At 30.9% G+C, this 20,472-nt stretch overlaps 1 protein-coding gene across 2 annotated transcripts in view; it reads right to left on the reverse strand.

Annotated features, from left to right (window-relative positions):
* LOC117212931 (trichohyalin-like) overlaps positions 1-20,472 on the reverse strand; it is a 144,708-nt gene that overhangs the window by 13,129 nt on the left and 111,107 nt on the right. The window contains exons 1-2 of one of the 2 annotated variants that reach the window (XM_033458081.1): positions 6,587-6,876; positions 3,161-3,420 (exon numbers count right to left, since the gene is read on the reverse strand). In XM_033458081.1, coding sequence (XP_033313972.1) covers positions 3,161-3,416 — 256 coding nt within the window. In that variant the 5' untranslated portion in view covers positions 3,417-3,420; positions 6,587-6,876. Of the gene's footprint in view, positions 1-3,160; positions 3,421-6,586; positions 6,877-20,472 lie in introns of those variants that run through there. The other variant, XM_033458082.1, reaches the window with a different exon arrangement.

Below are 20,472 nucleotides of genomic sequence, written 5' to 3' on the forward strand. Positions count from 1 at the left end.
AACATCCTGTTAATTATTTTATTTATTCCTGTTCAGTCCGAAATTAGTCATATTCAAATATACTCGACAAATTTGCAATATCGATTTTCTCGAAAATAAAGCTCTCTATAGTAAAATTCATCTTTTTGCCACTGCTATTTTCACTCACCCTCTATGCATATAATGTATATTAAGAAATATATAACAAATTTAAAAAATTAAAAGTCATTTGGTGTAAAATTCGTATTTAATATACAGTATGTTCATAATAATAGTAATTATAACTATATTTTAAGAAATTTTAAAATGCAATGCAAATAATAATTTTAAAATACAAAATATTTCATTAAATTTCCCCATTAATTAGGTGGAACATGTCAACCTTGCTTAAAATTTGAAAGTACATTTTAAGTTAAAGTCAATAATGAATTCAGATGAGTGTTTCAAATCATTTTAGATTAAGTCAAGTGACCTAATTAATCACAATAAGAATAGAAAGTAATATTCTAAAAAATATTTCAAGTCATGTAGATTAATGTTTTATAGTAGTTGTTTCAGGGATTAAATAACGTTAGATTGAAATTATAATGTACTAAATAACAACTTTGCATTATTATTTGTAAATGATGTGATAATTAGATTTCAAATCGAACGTGTAGTAAAGAGATACTCGGCTGTACACCTGCCTCGAAGTTAAATTACTCTGTGGAAAATCTAGGTGGTATGTCATTTCAAGATTTTACATTCACTGTCTTCACTGTTGGTTTAGAATAACTATGGATATTCACGTTTTAAACTGTTCTGATTAAAATTGATTTCAGAGTTAGTAAACGTACTTCCAAAATAAATGAAATTTGCGCGCACGTTTCAAGATTATTAATGAAATAAAAGTATTTTATGGTTAGTGAAGGCTTAACGCAAAGTTTACCATAAATATTTCATTGCAGATGTATTTTTAAAAATAATTGTTGATTGTTTTATTACAAGCCGTTAAATTTTATAATAGCGTAAAAATAACATTAGTAGTAGTAAAAATAAAAAAAGAACTCAGAAATAAAAAATTTGATTCAATAATAAATATTAATCGCTAGATTTAGTACAAGATTAACGGAAGTAAAAATTTATAATATTTTTAAAAATAAATTTTGGCTTAATATTGAAGTGTTAATAAGTGATTCTGTTCCATAAGAAATTACAAAACATTTTTTAAACTATTATCTTGAAAAATTTTGTTTAATCGTAAAGTACTACTGTATCGTAAAAATGTTACAATTCTCTCCAAATCAGTGACATTTATAAGAACGTTTTTCATTAAAATTCATATTTTTTACCTTATTAGAAATGGAAGAAAATTATAGAAAAGCTAGTTGTACGAGTCTTTTTCAGAAATTTCAGTCCAAATTTTAGTTTCATAAATAAAAGTCACCTAATTCATTACGCTATATAGCCTCCAATGCACGTTTAATAAAATAAATTAACGATTTACGTTCGAGAATTTTGGCCCGAGGACGTAAACTAGCTATTATATATTATATTATATATTATATTTGGCCCGATCATCGTACTACGGACTATGCCCGTAATGTTTACATTTGGTCCGATCATCTACTACGGGCCATGCCCGTAATATTTACGTTTGACCCGATCATCGTACTACGGGCTATACCCGTAGTTGTAGGTTAAGGGGTTAATTTTGTATATTATTATGAATTTAAAATACTAATGAAATTTGATGTTAGACTTATCCATGGAAATGTTCAGCGAATAACTGATTGAAATTGCTTCGTTTACATCGTTACATGCTTAATAATATAGTGACTTTTATTTATTTGATGTATTTGCAGTGATTGAAACAGGGAAACGATGATGTAGTAATGTAATACAATTAAACAACTAAAGTCACTATAATTTTGAGGCTTGTCTAGGATTTCCCATCCTTTCCGGCCCGTCAGCACTTTCACTTTTTTATCTGAACTGTAATTCATCGGGATTTTCCCAAATGGTTTACCACGATGTTACAATAATAACAAAACTGCAAAAAATATCAGGAATGAATTAAAACTGTAAACTTAATACTGAAGTCTTCATACATGACTTCGTTTCACCAGATCTAACAAAATTTTTGTGATCTTGAAGAACGAATAATTAATTTACAATAAATATTTTAAGAAAATTATATTTTTTTTCCAAATGAATGACGTTTATACGAAAGCTTTTTGTCGAAGTAAAGAAATGAATAGCTCGTCACTCGCCTCTTGTTATACAAATATCATACATAAAAATATCCAAACGCGCACATTTAAAAATTAAATCAAAATAATGACGCTGTAAATGTTTATGCATGTACAAGGAATTTCGAAGTACAAAAATGCATGCAATGCGCATAATTTATAAAAACGTAATAATGAAGATAAATCATTATTAGTCAGATTACTGGTGTTTATACAATTATGGGAAATTTAATATGTACAAAAATATATATAATGCAATAATATACAAAACTATAGAAAATATCTAAGATTGATTGCTGCTCATATTTAAAAGATGAAAACATACCTAAATATTTATAGGTTTCATTTCCTTAGGTGTATCCAAAAGATATGAATTTACATAGATATTTGTAGTGTAATTATAATGCTTAGTAATTATAATATTTTTTATTGTGAATACATTCTTAAAAATATAAAATTGCAAAACATTAAAGTCCTAAGGTAATTACTTGTTCAATCTACAGATATTCCCCAACTGTGGTAGTAAGAGAAAAAAAAAAAGAAATAAAAAGAAAACGACGTTTCTATAAAATCCATATCCACGAGACAACGATCTTAGTAATACCCAATTACAATCGAAATTATCGAAATAAATTAGACGACGCGCAACACAATGTTGCGGCAAAGAGGCTCGACTTTTATTCCAGCGTTGAACGGTGTCAAGTAATCGCGGTTCTGATTAACTTGCATCGCGCTTATCTGAATCATACCGTAAGAGAACTTCATTATGCGTCCCTGACGTTTGATTCTCAGGGGCCGTTATATCAGAAACGAGCATGTTAACCAGAACGACATATTCCCCTGGCGTCAAGGTCACTGCTCTGTTTCTGCCATGCAGGGAGCGAAGAGAGAGGGAAAAAGCCCAGACAGTGACAGAATTAAATTGCTGATGTAACGAATGCCAGACGTACCATTAGTGGTGTTTGCCGAGATCAACCTTCGCGGGCCGATCGAAAGGTCGAACGACTGATTCTCGCCAGGATTCTGATCCTTCCAGTTCGGTTGGCCCTCGACTCTTCGATGAACTTGGTGTTGCTGGTACTGCGGGGGCAAAGGGGTGTATTGATCGAGGGTAAGGCGGGAGGGATAGTGGCTAACTGTCCCCACCACATTCACGTACACCGCCAGCCAGACCGTGGCCAGAACCACCGTCACTCCTGGCTGCATCCTCCTACAATCAAACGAATATGTTCTTCGTTATATTTCTTTTTTTATTCAAATACTTGCAAAACGATCGACGTCCTCTTCCTCTATCTCTTTCTTTTTCACTCTTTCGTTCTTGTTCTCTTCAGGGAGAGTAGAGCAGACTTGTGTATTATACGTATTATTTCGATCAATTATTTACCTAAGATAATTATTTTTCGTAATAAAAACTTATCATTTGTAACAGACATTGTAACAACTATTTATCCACACAATTCACTATTGTTTATTCGAATAGTGATATACGAAGAATAACATATTTATAACATATTTGTTTTCTTTGTATTGCTGTTCGTTTTTACGAGTATCTGTATATGGATACATTCAGTACATAATAATCGGAGACAAAAATAAGTGGACACGTAATGAAAATAGGTATCAATGAAATTGTTGATGTTAATTATTTAGATACTAAATAACCTATATACTATAAAGATATATAATAAATAGAATTTAAGCGTACAATATTAGTACTAATTTTTTGATTGATACTTACTTCTACTACCTATGCACTTATCATTCCTTACCATTCATTAATCAGAGAGCAATAAACTTTCTATTTTAATATTTGAAAAGACAGAACGACGATTGAACAACAAAACTTGTGATATGGTATATTAAAATTTTTATTTGAATAAATTCTAATACGAATGTGTAAGTTATTCGAATATCTATTTAGATAAATTTGTCATATATGGTCTTTTATTCGATCAGATATTTATTCATTACTGCGAATAAAATTTCGTTCCTTATTTTTATTCGTTATCTGTTATCGAAATAAAATCTTACTCAGTTTTGCACTAGAGACACATGAGATAGTTCGATTCATATGGTTCGCTATCGCTCTAACAAACGCGGTGAACCGAATTGGAAACGAGGACATTCTCGTATTTTTACTACGATTTCCCGGTTCGCGAGAAGGGAACGGTTTAAACGTTTCTGTCTTCTGGAGACCGTATTACGCTCAGTTCTCTTCCGCTTCGAGAATTCTGTATCCGCGCGAACGAAACGTGTGAGCAGTTGAGCACTTTGCATCCGATGAAAATTTTTATTAGGTATTCGTGTCACATCAAAGGAGCATTTCGGCTATTTCTGAAGAACCTCAGGCTTGATCGGTTTAATGACTGCGGTATCATACGACAGCGTCACTGAATTTTGATCGGACGCAAAATGATATATATTTTCCACACATCTTTTTTCTTCTTTGTTTTCTATTGTTTCTTTTCTCTTTCTTTATTTAGATACGAGTTAGATTATGACATGAATGAAAGGATAATAAATTAGGTAATGGGTTTGTAGAAAGATTTATCTACAAGTATATTGATTTTTATGCTTGAAGAGATTGATTAACATGTTGGAGGTAGGTGAGTTTTATAAAGCTCGCAAAGGGATCGATTATCGCGTTTGCACGTCCTATAACACTCGATTGTAGTGGTAATTAAAAGTTAATTGGCTATTCTGTGGCCGTTGTGATTAGTTATTAAACGGGCGAACAACCTTCCGAGCGAAAATAGAGGATATTCATTGCAGTGCGAGAGACTGTTCTTTTAGGTATAAACGTTGTAAGTTACGATGTATAAACTTAAACCTAGATAATATTACATGCATATAAAATATACGTGCAGGCGTGCGCGTGTGTGTATAACTCACTAAAAGCAAAATTAATAATAATAAATTAAAATAAACTTATTTTGTGAATATTAGAATATTATGTTTAATCTAAGATAAATATATATTTTATTGAAATGTGATATAATTATTATGATTATTGAAATATTAGATTATTAAAGATTTTAGAAATATTGACATATTATTTACGATATATAGCGTAATGTTTATAATAAGTTTGGAGTTGTTGTTTCATCTACCTTTACTAATAAATATGTTTAAATTTCTTAACCAACAATATATAGTGAAAACATATATGTATAACATATAAAATGGGTAAACAGAGCGTATAAGTAATTATAAAAATTATGTTACTATTGTACATTCGTGGACATAAGATGTGATAAATAATGTTGATATTTATTCCATAATTTTATTATTTCATTTATCTAACATAAAAAAAATCTATTTAGATTTATAAAATTTATAAAATTATTTTAAATAATATCAGTTATTATTATGTGCAAAAAATTTAAAGCTTCTAATTGAGCATGATAAATTTTATTTTTAATCTAATATTAATAATTATTGTATAATTTAATTAATAATGTAATAATATTATATAATAATTACAATTATTATTTTAAAAATGAAATAAGACCGAATGAGTTTGGAAATTCATAAAAATTTAATAGAAACGTTTCGAAAATTGCAACAAGCTCTGCTCGTTTCTATCAGAATAAAAAATTTTGAATAAATGTATAATATACTGAATGTCTATTTTATCGGGAAATTTTAAAATTTTATCTATAATTAAAAAAATTATATATTTGCGTCCGAGACTTTCCCTGGGTTATTTATAATGAATGAATAATCATGAGCTGGTAATAGCTAAAATAAATTAGTTGAAAATAATATGAAACATTTTATTCATTACCGATTTATTCTGATATAACTTAGAATATCATTTATAAAGTGCTATTTAACACTTTTTATTATTAATTATATAAAATATCATTTATAGACTGCAAATGTTTGTACAAATTAATATTTTTAAAAGTACAATTACAAAATCGAGCTCAAGCAGAAATTTATTTTACTTACCAAATATTACAACGAGCACTTTACTTTAGATATTTTATATATTTTTATACATTATCTCATTATGTAAAATTTAGCATGTTCAAATTTTCCATAAATGTATAAATATCCGCACTCTAATCATTTACTATGACGCATTACTCGAACATATTAAACCATCAAACACATTACATGTATTTATACATTTTTTTCCATTAATCACTTCTCGAAATCAACGATTAGCAAAAATCCAAAAAGTTCTTCCCTCACAACATAAACAAACAAGAAACTTGTTTGTACCTCTCGTACCAAAGAATCTGTTTCACAGATTCAACCACCACTTAATTTCGGCAATTTCACGAACTTCATGCCAGGAATGACAATGACCGTGCGTATACCAGACACCATGACCTTTCTTATGACTTGTGTTTCGATCGGTTTCATACCGGGTAACGAGATCACATTCGTCGGTGCACACGAATGCCAGCTATCGATTTCGGAACACTCGATTGCCTCTCGAAGAAGCCGTGCGCTCCGCGGTACCTCTTCTCTTGGGTAGGGTTCTCCTCTTGTCGCTTCTATCCTCGGGTTGCTTTAGTTGAAATTCTCCGCTTTGTACGCTCGGGGGCTAAATCTCTCCTACTGGCCGGTGGAAAGAGAAGCAACAATTGGCTCTCGACGCGTTCGAGGTGAAGGCGCAGAGGGATCAAGTGATCTTGACATACTGTCGCTGCCAGGTCGAAGTGGCTAAACTTAACGCTGGCCCGACTGCCTGTTGGCTAGCGACGTGGCGACCCTCACACGAAATCGCGCGTATACAATGCTATACTTCCGGACAGTGACGTCAGATTCGCGAAGCCCGCTCTGGGGTCACTGGCAATTTCAAGTAATTGTGGAGACGTTTTGTCATCGACGACAGGAATGCCTTTTACGACGGTACGACGCAACTACTTTAAAACCGATGTCTGACTACGAAAATGTTATGCGATACTATGGAGACCAATATCGACTAGTACTTAACTATTCGAATTAGTATATCCTTTTTTATCCGTTACGAGATGCCTTGTATAGTTTATAGATGATTGAAGAGTGTGCATTGCAAACAACAATAAGGAGGCAGCTCCAATACTTAAATTGTATTTATTGAAAGAGGAAAAAAGGCATATATTTCATATTCAAAGGTACAAAAGTTTATTACTATATATATATAATAGAATAATTTTTGATTAAATGATAGCCGTAGGAGATCAACTGCTAGATAATTTCACTTATAAAAACAAAATGCAGTTAAAGATTGAGTGCATGAAATTATAAATGTTATCAAATGGTTTTAATCTTTTTATTACAAAACATACATCCTCCTTTATAAAATCTATTAACAATTAACTGTAAATACCATTTTAGATTTTAAACTTTCACGACGTTTATTAGATGACATATTTATAGTTCCGGTTTTGATCGTATTTTTAATAGTACGTTGTGTTCTGATTCGTAAACATTCCTATTGGAAACACGATTAAAACCCGAAGAATCACAGATAGGTCATGTATCGTCTTTTACATGAAGCGAAAACTCGACCGCTAAGTGATGTTCTTTAAAATAATAGAGATTACTAATTTTTATTTACATATAGTAAACAACATCCTAATTGAGAATTCTTAAAGATCGTTCTATTTCTTCTTATATACTATGGTATAGTATATGGTATAGTATATATACTATATACTTATATACTATTCATCCCAAAAAGCATAGTGATTAACTCTTAAGAATGCCATAGAATGCCTTCCTTAGTGCAATACATACTGCGTGGCAGGTCACAAAGATCGATTATTTTACTAAGGGGAATTTTGTTGGTAGAGTTTTCGCCAACCTGGTGGATGCCTAAGAATATACATATAGCCAATGGAAGAGATATGTATAGTCATAACATCGGTTAGACGATAAAGTTTATATTTTTGAGATGGTAATTTCAGAGATATGTGATGCCCAACAAACCAATTATTACAATACTGTTACTGCTTTCCTTCTTTGTTTTTATTTGTCTTGCACACTTTGTCTAAGGGTAATAAGTACGATTTTTAAACAGAATATTATACTTTACTGAAACTTTACATTAAATAAAAACGTAAAATGTTCCAAATTACTTAGAGATCTAAAAAAACATGTTTCACACTTTGTTCCGATTGCCGCTTCCCTTCATAGTTTGGCAGTGTAGGGATTTGATATTTTATTCAAGCGAATATCAATTCAATATTGTTTTTCCCTTTTTATATTTAATACGTTCATTACCATCATCACATATGTGTCATAAATGTGTTTTAAGATTAATTTATATTTAATTCCAAGCTGTAAAATGCATTAATATATGTACAACTAATATGCTTAGTTTTAAAAAAAGCTAACCTCAAATTTTTCTCAGACAGTTATCGTTTATAATAGAAATATATTGTAATATTAAATATATTATATAAAAATACAGTAGAAAAAAGTAGTAACAGTACAGTAGAGTAGGAAGAAGAACGTGTTTACAAAATTTTATATAAATTACAATTTTGAAAGCAAGTTCTCAAAATACACCCATCGAAGCCGCAGCTTAATGTCTAATTTTTAGCCTCACTATATCGTTTCCATCGACTATGTCTTATTGGAACATTTATATTTAGTCTTCTACACATGTTTGTATTTTTAAATCATCTCATTTTGTTCTATTAGTATACTGGGAATGTTTGTACAAATTCATATCTTTAGAGAATAATTCATGAAATCAAATCCTTACAGAAAATTATTTTATCCTCTAAATATTATAACAAGCATTTTATTTTGCATATATTGCACTAACACACATTTTCGCGCATATATATTTACATATTTAAATGTCCTATAAGTATGTAAACATCTGCAATCTATTTGTTAATACAGTATATTACTACGCCGAATAGGAAACAATCTATTTATAACGATTATCAATTCATAAATTTTATTCCACGTAATCAAACAAAATTCTGTTTACCAATGGATGGCTCTATGTATATATCTTGGAATAAATGAGACACGTGGAATTAGTTTATCGCAAACCACTGCGAGTTTTGTTTATTCAAGGTTATTAAAAGGGGAATCCCCAGAGTTTGTTCCCTGTGGCTTAGCTAAACAGTGATTGTATGTGTATATTCATTACACAGAGATAATACTGACGAGAGGAAAGTAAAAAAGAGAAGGAGAAAAGACTAGAATGCCAGAATACAAGAGCAAGAAAAGGACAAAGATCCCGTCTTGAAATCTAAAAACATTGATCCATTGTTCTGTCAAGGACAAAAATGATTGAACAATACACGGAGACGTTATTTAAACGTAGTTATGAATGCAGTTATTTAACACATCGTCAATCTCGCGGATTGGACCCGATTATATGCTATCCATTGCACATTTTTTGTAAGGAATGTGTAGTAACATTTTTAAATTTAAACATTCATATATCTTATACTTTATATTTTATTTCTATTTATATTACGCTTGATATATGACTTATATACAAGATACATGAAAGTAAAACTACATTACACAGTTCAGTATTTTGTTAAAGTATGATAACATGTATGCATATACATTTATAAAAAATTTGAAGATGCAAAATATATAAAATATTCAAAATATAGTACTTGTTATAGGTAATAGAAATATTTGTATACATATAAATAGAACAAATCTTTATACCAAGTCTACTTCTTTATTTGTGTTCATAAACACGTAAAGTATAAATATCCGCAGTCTAGTAATAATATTTTTCTTCTTCTTTTTTTTCTTTTTTGTTTTTTGTAACAGTCACCGATTTCCCTTTTAACGCTTTTTGTTTAAAAATAACAATTTTTACAATTGTATCTTTAGGTAATTATATATTTTCTTTAAATCAATGAAGCTAACTTTTTTCGGAATGAAAATTTAATTTAAAATATTAGACTTCAATTTAGACCCTAGATTTAAGCCCAAGACTTACATTTTGAAAGATTGTTTCTTAAATATAGGAAGTTTACTCTTGCAATAATATTTCAATCAAACTTTTAAAATGGCTTAGAGTTGGAGACATCTTTCTATTTTTTCTCTCATGGCGGGGAAACTGTTTGTTTACATGAAATTATGTATTTATAAGCATATTTTTTAATATACCTCCCTGTTAAAGCTCAACACTGCTATGACCTTGCAATCATTCTTCCAATAATCGTTGCTTATAACTTAAGCGTAATAAATTTAGGGAAGCAGATGTGTTGCTTTAAAAAACTTTTCGCCATAAATCTTACGGCCAGTTAACCAAGCAGTACTGTTTTGATGAGCGAAGCTGAAAACCAAGAGATTTAGAGCAGAAAGTATTTTGTAGCAGCAAAGGGATCTTGACGGCGACGTGAGATTGATTAGAAACAAAGTTCCTCGAGTGTAGAAGATAATTTTCCTTTGTGTTATTATTCATCAGAATTGTGTAAGATGATGATGAAATGGAACTGCGGTGAGAAATTCGACAGGAGGGCGGAAATGAGTCTTCCATGAAATATAGTCTAAATTTATACCGACTAAATTGATGGTGTGGTCTTAAACAAAGAGATGAAAAATGTTTGAACAATTAAACGAATTTAATACTTATTTTATACGAACTTTAAATGTATATTATTCTGAAAAAAAAATTTATCTAAAAGACTTTCATCTATAAATTTAGAAAAGTCTATTTATATGTATATATCCCGAAAAGTATGAATGATACGAAAAAATGTTCCAAACAAAAATTTTATATCAAGGGGAACATACCCATACTCTCGTCTATTTGACCCTGCGATAGTTTGGAGTCAGTGACAATCATGTTAAAATTTTTAAATGGCAACCTACAATTTTACAACATATATTTCTGTAACTAATGGTGAAGTATTTTTGAACACTATAGACTTGCATCTTTCGCACCATCTATTATGGAGATATGAACTTTTATGTTCGACATGCCGCATGCCGCGTTGTACTCTTCATAATGATTATCAATTACTATTTGCGAGGACATCGTTTAAGTTAATATTTAAACATCGTTTAGATTCTGTTATGTAATGAAAGAATAAATATTTGGTACATATTTCCGTTATTTTGTATCACGTCGATTTAATGTATTGCGAATATGTATAATATAATTACTATTTTGAGACATGGTAGTCAAGAATAAAAGTATTTCATTATTTACTTCACTCTATTTTGTTGTGTACTTTAAAGCTATGCTAGATAAGGTTTTATATACGAATCTATATAAAATTTTAATATTTAATTCTAATCTTTATAAGAAATTTGCAAATTTAATGCAAATGAAGAATTTTATCATAAACTTGTATTATAAAGATATGATTGCAATAACTAACATATAATGGTTGTTAAATGAGTTTTAGTGATATTTAAAAAATCATAAGAAGATCATTAAAAATCAGATCTAATCAAAATATAATTTCTCTTTTCTAATTATTTCAAATGATGCTAAATTTAACGTGTTTTATTATAGATTATATTTTTAATCGCATCACTTTCAATAAAAGCATGACTGGAATCTTTTTTAAATTTTTCAATCATGAGCTCATAATGTGCTACCTTATTAGACGCACTCTTCCGGATGTCTACTCAAGAGCAATTAATCACTGTCGGCAGAATTTTTGTAACTTGAAAAGAAAGTTTAGACAACATAATTCCTTCATTGGTCGCTTCTTGCAGGCTAGGATTACATTATCAACACGCACAATCGGAAATAAAGCATCCAAATTCCAGTAAAGCTCCAAGTCCCTTCACATTAACAGTTAATGAACCAAAAAATAAGACGCAAAAGATAAAATAAAATATTAACAAATATTTGGATTTAAAGATGTTTATTAAATAGATGATATGTATAAATATGAAATTTGGCAAAGGATAGGTATTGAGGCATAAACAAACATAATTTTATAATATTCTTGTCTTCTATAATGATATTGTAATACATTTTCCATAAAGAAAGTTACTAAACTAAAATTGAGTGGAAGATAAAGTAAAATTCGCTGTAATTTTATAATCTGCGTTATAATTAATATTTCATATTTGTATATTTGCTTATTTTTTATTATTTATTAGTTTTCATAAAAACGTTTTTGCAATTTTACAGATATAATGATTATAACAAATAACCGTTCGTAATTTCGTAAAATCTGAATATTCATGACTTAATTACGATTAAATTCGAAGTAATCATTTTAACAGCAAAAGATAATGTAACACAATGATAACAAGTAATACCAATAACAAATTTAAATAGTAGTATTTCAATAAAGTCTGGATATAAAGTTTAATAAAGATAGAAGTCAATAAATAAAGTGAATATGACACAAAATATTATAAATAGACACATAGGTAACTAATAGCGTAATTAAGAACATTCCACAAATTTTATGTACATAATTTGTTTCTTTGTATGTTCCATATCATACCAATAATTAGATAAAAAAAGTCTAAAATTCTCTAGAAAGTTTAAAATAAATAAAAAAGTTATAAATGAATAACATAAAATACTCATTCATCACAAATAATACGCACAGTTCGGTAGGAAAACAAGATGTTGTGAGTGATAAATGAGTTTACTATGACAATTTGTTATGCAACGTATGGACTTGTTCTTTGAAGATTTATTAATATATATTTTTAATAAAAGTAATGTAAATAATTTACATATCTTGGATAACCGCTACACCAAGTTGCGCGACATCTCGATTTTTCCTTTTCCTTTTGGTGTCCCACTCGTAATTATCTTCCACCTTAACGGTACAGAAGTTAAGAGGTTTTAATTTTTGCTGGGAGAAATGCAACATGGAATTGAAATACGCGGCTGACACGGCAAGATTATCAGCTGGAAGAGAGCCACTTGAAATATAAGCGTATAATTATATATAGAAAAGGAAGTTCCTTGCGAATGAGTGCCTAGAGCAACGGCAATATACACGTCGATGCATGTTTATACATAAGTTCAGAGAATTTTGAATTAATGTAATAGATGAAATTTCTTGATTGATATTGGTTAGATGTAAAGCAACTATTGGTGTATCCCATTTCATTTCTTTTATTGAAAATAACAGGAAATTGCCCCTAAAATCAAAACTTCTAAGATAATATTATTAAACATCTTAATAACATTATCCCAAATACTAATATTATTTTAATGGGTTAATACAATTACGTATATAGAAAATTAAGACTTTTAGATTTTTAAAACTATTCTTTACAAATTTTTACATTCGTAGGTAAGTTAACTAAACATTGCGCTTCTGAATCATCGCATAGATTCTACAGCAATTGAAACCAAAATTACTTTCCAAATATATTTCATTTCAACTAATTTTCCTTACGATGAGGAAATTGTATATTACAAAAGAAGATACCCTTTCTCCAAAAATTGAAGCGAAACACAATCTCGTTACAAATATTATACAGCACAACTATAACACTATTCGATACCAGTTCATTTTCGGCCACAAACGAACTATTGAGATTAGGATGATTGATGCAGAAAGAAAAGAGAGCAGCCACAACGCTTAGGGCGAAGATAATTAAAACAGGTGATCACCATAACTTCAAAGATTAAGAAATCTTTGTGAAGCTAATTGGTTGCCTCAGCATGTCGCAATGTTGTGTATAATTGAAAATACTAGTTGAGAGAAGTGAAAAGGAAGATGGCAGAGCAACTACGAACGCAAATTTAAATTGTACAAATTGTCGCGGTCGAAGAAATTAAAGTTGCTTTTAAACATAAAAGACGATTCGGTTTAATCATAGCCACCCAGAAGCTTTTTCTCTTTTCTTTCTATCTTTATTATTCGCTATCTCCGAAACCTTTTTCTCCCGTCGCTTTCTCCTCAATTGTGTTCCATCTTGCTTTTAGCGTGCCTCGTGGCAACGAGATAGAATATTACGATCGAGGATAAACGATAATGGGCGATCATATTATTACGAATACTTCGAAATTACTACTTATTTGAAGTCTAATTACAAATAAAATTCACGATACACTCTAAATGAGACCTCTTTTTATTATAAAACATATTATTACATTTTTAATAACATATGACAATTGTATTTAAAATCTTTACAATTTTCAAAGAATATACAGATCGCTCGATGCAACAAATGATTTCAAGAGTAATACATTTACAGAGTCATATCTTTTTTACAAGTCCAGTTTGTTTCAGAATTGCATTAATTCTTTTAATAGAGATGAATATTTCTGTGAATAGTAAAAAAGTATTGAGATGAAGTGGAGGAAAGTGATTAGTTTAAATGGCGTTTTATCTTTAATTTTGTAGAAGTTATCGTATGCAAAACGAGGAAAGGCAAAGGGTGATACTCTATAATGAAACTTCTTCTGAATATACCATGTGTGTTATATGTATCAGCAATTCTATATGATAAAGTATAGAATTGAATTGTAAAATCATATTCGACGTGCATGAAAACGTATGACAATGAGTGCACCAATGGGATGAGAAAAATGATGTTATTATAGCAAATTTTTAAGAATACTATTAAATTATCGAATATAATCAGATTTCAAACCGAATAATGACGTTTAAAGATCCTAATAATTATTTAGGTTTACTCGTTATTGATGTTATTACACTATTCAGGGTTCCTAATACTTATCGTCACTCTGATTCTTAACTGTTCTGACTTCATTTAAAAAAGAAAATATCTTATTGACATAAAAAATACAAATTCATGATAATATGAAAATTTTACGTAATAAGCAACAAATATTCAATTTTTTTAAAATCCTAACTCCACACAATAATATTAAATTTCATAAAGCTTAAACTCACTTTTCCAGTTTACAAACTAGTGAAAAGGAAACAGTTAAGAATAAAGCATCGTTATAAAGAAAGCGTATACAAAGTCTGATATATATACGTACGTACATTAAATACATGAAGAAGAATATATTTTGTACATCTCACTATTATCGAAATCATAATATTACTGAACAAAATATGTAATATCTTCATCCTTCGTGTTCATAATAATTTGTTTACTCACTGTATCTTTTCAGATCGAGACCCAAAGCAGAAAATTGATAAATTCGTGCTTGTTATAAGGTCGTGTTATAAAAATCGACTATGGATCGTGATTAATTCCAATACTGATTTATACGCATGTCCGTAAGCGACGATGGAAAGGGATCAGCGATTATTGAGCAAGTGTCAATTGGATGATTGAATTCTGTATTGGATGATTGAAACAAGTAACTAGCTTTGTATTTATTGAGTGAGATTTGCAGTTAATCAAATTATGTAAACGTAACACTTTTGCGTTTGAAATATGAAGGTATGTGATCAATTGAAAATCTTTTGTGATATAAAAATGTTGACTTTTGTGGAAGTCTCAAATTCTAAGAGTTCGTTGGTATAAGTATTGGAAAATATAGTAGAAGGTTAGTTATCTCTTTGGAACATAGTGAGATAAAAAGTAACTCGCCTTATTAGTATTTATATATGCACAGCGGCTTTTAATATATCCCACCGACTTCGTGTTGATTTATTATCTATATTAAATAAATTATCTATATTAAATAAAATTTCTGTACAATTAGTCTTTTTTGTTTTAAAATCCTATGCCCCAAGGAGTTATTGGAATTGATTATAATACACGCTGTTCGAAAAACAATTTTTTCCTTATAATCAAATAACTTTGTTTTCATATGAGGAAATATTATCTATTTCGTAATATTTTATAAATATTATCTAATATTAAGCAGGAGTAAAAGGTTTCGGATGAAAATATCTATCTTTCAGCTTCTATTCTCGTTTCCTAATTTTTGTTACAAGGCACTACATATCTCTAATTTTTCGAATAATCAGTGGTCCCTTAATCGATGTTTCGATAATCGAAATTTCACTATAATTAAAAGATATGTATATATAAAAAGTTTTCACATGCAAGCTGAACAAAGAATGGAAAATAAATATATTGGGAAATAGGCTGCACGTGAGAATAGAAAAAAGAATTTTTCATAATGACCTCATTGAATACTTAATTTATATAAAAATCGAAATTTTAGAATGATATCATACAAATATATGTTATTTTAGTATAATTCTTCGAATATATACAATATTCAATTCAATTCAATAGTCAATTCAAATCATGTTGTTTTGTCTCGGAGTATCAAGATCGTTAGGATACACGTAATGTAAGAATAAATAAACTCCGATCAAAAAAATGTCGCCGTTACGTGCAACCGTCGAACAAAGACGAATTTGAATTTTCCGACTCTCCTCCGAGCAGTATAAATAAGCGGACGCGATCTCAAGGAAATGAGTTACAGTCAGTTGTTGATCAGTTATCAACCATTTATCAACGAATTATCAGCGATCTAATTAACGAGTCAATAGCGATCCTATTTTATGACTTATACACTGTCTCAGTGAATCGGTTAGTACGAGCGTCTTTGCGAGCATTGTCTGTATATTAATTCATCATTTGAATATATTCGACGGTTTCAACAACGAGCAACCTCGTCCATTAACACGTTGACTGCCACGTCACCTGTATTCACCGGTATCAGCAAAGTTTCTGGTGAGGCCACGTAACCTATATTCGGGTGTCGCTTATTTGACTACTTGCGAAGGATCGTCGTAGGTATTTGAAAAGATATTCCACAATAATAAATTGTTAATTAATAATTAATTGTAATAATAGTTGAATTGTTATAAAATAAAAATACGAAAATGGTTTATTAAAAAAATTATTTAGAATGTAAAACTAAAGTATTCTATACACAGCTGAGGTTGGTCAGGACAATTTGGACAATAAGTTGTTGTTTTCTTCAAATTCTTTCGTGCCTTTGTTCGGTCCATTCGACGTCTTTTATTTGCATAACATAGTTTGCATGCGCGTCTAATGCTTCTTCCGGAATCGTTTTTCCGAACGGCGATATTATGCTGACTCCGTCGAAGACAAGGATTTTTTGTATTTTCAGACAACCTTAATAATTTTGCAACTAATAATTGTCTAAATATTCTAATATCTATATTTTTTCTTGTTGTAATTTTGTAAACCGTTAAAGCGTTTACAACAGAAGTTCCCAGAAAGAATCGAATGTCAAGTTTTCTGTACCATTTGATTCCTTTTCTAATTGTGGTGGCATAAGAAACCATTTGGTCGGAATAACCTATACCACACTTTCCTTCGTTATATTCAACAACAGCTAGTGGTTTTAATGTTGCGAACAAACGAAACGAAAGATCATTCCTGAGACCACCACTTGAGCGATTCGCATTACTAAAATATCGATAGGAGCATCTAGCAGAGAACGCTTGGTACTGCTGTACGCGTGGCCTGACGGAGATTTCTTTGAAAACACGCGTGGCAGTCAGCGTGTTAAACCTCACCGACCAACCGCCCTCTACACATAAACTTCTACAAATTGGTAACCCCGACGTGAGTTGAACATGACTAAACAATCTCTACATTGGTGACACTGTCGTGCGAAAAGTGAATATTCATAATGACGAGTAGTAACAAACAACTTCATACAGAATTCGCAGACTCAAACGGTTCAAGACTGCACTAGGAGTTCGAGAACGAAGAAATGGGCGATAGAACGCCGCCTCAATTCTATACGGATCTGAGGAAGCTTGCCGCCTCGTCAGCCTTCGACGACTTAGTGCTGGCAACCTGGAAGAAACACCTCCTAGCGAATACTCAACATGTACTAACTGCGCTGAGGATAACGGAAACGCCGATTAAGGTGGCCGACAACATCCACGGAAGGCACCCGGAAGCCGGAAACACCCGAATCGCAACAGCCCGGTCTCTGTTACTTCCACGCAACGTTCCAGGGCCGCGCGAAGAAGTGCCGTTCCTCAGGCACCTGGAATCAGTAAGGGGACCTACCACCACGACGAACACGAAACGGCGTTTCACGGTGGCGGACGTTAGCACGCCTTTCATCGGCGTGGACTTCTTAAGCCACAATGGGTTACTGGTCGATCCTCGAAATCGACGCCACAGCGACAAGACCAGCAACCTATCGACAACACGACACACGGACACGACAGAGGCTGTATCGAGCAAAGCAATCGCCAGTGAGTCGACGTATCACCGACTTCTCGTCGAATTTTCGGACGCGACTCGTCCACTCGTTCGGTAGCAACAAAATACGACAGTGCGGTACTTCATATCGAAAACTACTCCGTCTTCAACGAACCTCGACGCTTCGCCTCTGCTCGACGCGAGCAGTTAAAGGCGAGATTTGAGACGATGACCGAGCAAGGAGTGATGTGGCCAGTGAATAGTCCATGGGCATCACCTCTGCATGTCATACCAAAGAAGAACGGAGGCCTACGACACCGCGGCGACCGTGTGTTGAACGCCTGCATCATACCGACAGGTATCCACCGCCGCATATTGAAGATGTCGCGCAACATCTGGACGGGTTTGACAACGAGCGGCCGACGCTTTACCCCGCATCGAAACGACAAATCCGCAGATGTCGAACTTTCACAACCGCACACGAAAACGACGAGCGAAGTCGTACGACCGTATGTACAATGTCGCCGCTACGTGCAACCGTCGTACAAAGACAAATTTGAATTTTCCGACTCTCCCTTGAGCAGTACAAATAATATCCGCGATCTAATTAACGAGTTATTAGCGATTCTATTTTACGACTTATACACTGTCTTAGCGAATCGGTTAGTACGAGCGTCTTTGTGAACATTATCTGTATACTAATTTATCATTTTAAATATATTCGATGGTTTCAACAACGAGCAATCTCGTCCATTAAACCAACCATCTTCTACACATAAACCTCTACATTTCTTTAAAATTTAACTCGGTGAAAATATGGTAATAATTTTTAATGTCATATAATTCGAAATATTGTGCCAAACATTTTATATAAATTACGAAATTAGCTATTTAAGTATTTTCAATTAAATTTGTTATATAAAACAGTACATATCTTCATAAATATAACCTATATTTATACTAAAAAATTGTTTAACTTTGAATAAAGCTTTCAAGAGTTAATATTTATTAAGAAATGTTTCAATATTGTGTAAAATTGATCGTAACAATATAGAATCTACATATAAATATCAAAAAGGCATATTTTATACATCATCTACATCTACATACATCATCATTAGTAAACTATCGACCTATAAAATTAAATTCTCTTTACAGTAAGGTAGCAACAAATATCAAGAGTATTTGATAAAATATTACCTTATTTTCATATGATATGCTCTCAGGAGTCACGTTAGGTATAAAGCTCTCTGATTTTAACATTTCTTGAAATTCAGATCTTAAAATTCCGTAGTAAGTATGTGTATCTTTAGATTATCTACAGAATATATTATAATTTTTCCTTATTGCAAAGGTGACAAAAATATAGTTCTATGGCAATCTTAAAAAAATTGATACTCATCACCAATCATTTTCCGAATCTAGTCAATGTTCAAACATCTTAACAATTACTGCATTTTCCTCCTTTTTCAGATAAATAATAATATATGGCTATTGTTATATATATATATAGTTTATATATTATAATTGGACTGCCAATGTTTATATACTAATTGCAATATGCAAAAATATGTATATGTATAAAAATGTATTACAGAACAAAATGGAACAAGTCCATTTTTACGATTTTTCTGATTTTAACGTGATTCAGCAGCTAAAAAGGAGAATAATATGTCAAATTTAAGAAAGTAGGAAATTTAAGAATAGTTGCAAAATACACGATCTTTTGCAAAAGAATCAACCATATTTCTGATATTAAAACAATCGATACTTTTGGAATGTTTAGGAGGATAAAGAAAAGTTTTAAAAGTTTAATGTGCCCTGCTTATTTCTAAATTACTGTTTTAGTTTAAATGTGCAAATAAAATTGTTTATTTCAAAACGTGACTTATATATATTTCAAATTCTTCTCCTGTAGGCTTCATAGGATGTATACAGGTTACAGTAATCGTTATAGTATTTAGCAGTTGAAAGAAATCTCAATTTAGGTTCTATTTCCTTAGTTACGTTTACAAAAATATGCATTTACATAAAAATCCATAGTTTACTCTTAACTTTATTAATAACTTTCCCATTTCATATTTCACAATCCTGAATTTTTATAAAACATCTATTTACACTAAATAACTGACTAAACAATTAAAAAATTAGAAAATTATGGAAAATTAAAAAATTTCAGTTGTACAGAATGCACGTAATATGCACATTATAAATATATACAATATATGTGTATAATATATACAAATTATAATACGTAGGTCTTTATAAT

This window comes from Bombus bifarius, unplaced genomic scaffold, assembly GCF_011952205.1.
Source record: "Bombus bifarius isolate JDL3187 unplaced genomic scaffold, Bbif_JDL3187 scf7180000008418, whole genome shotgun sequence".
Taxonomy (NCBI): domain Eukaryota; kingdom Metazoa; phylum Arthropoda; class Insecta; order Hymenoptera; family Apidae; genus Bombus; species Bombus bifarius.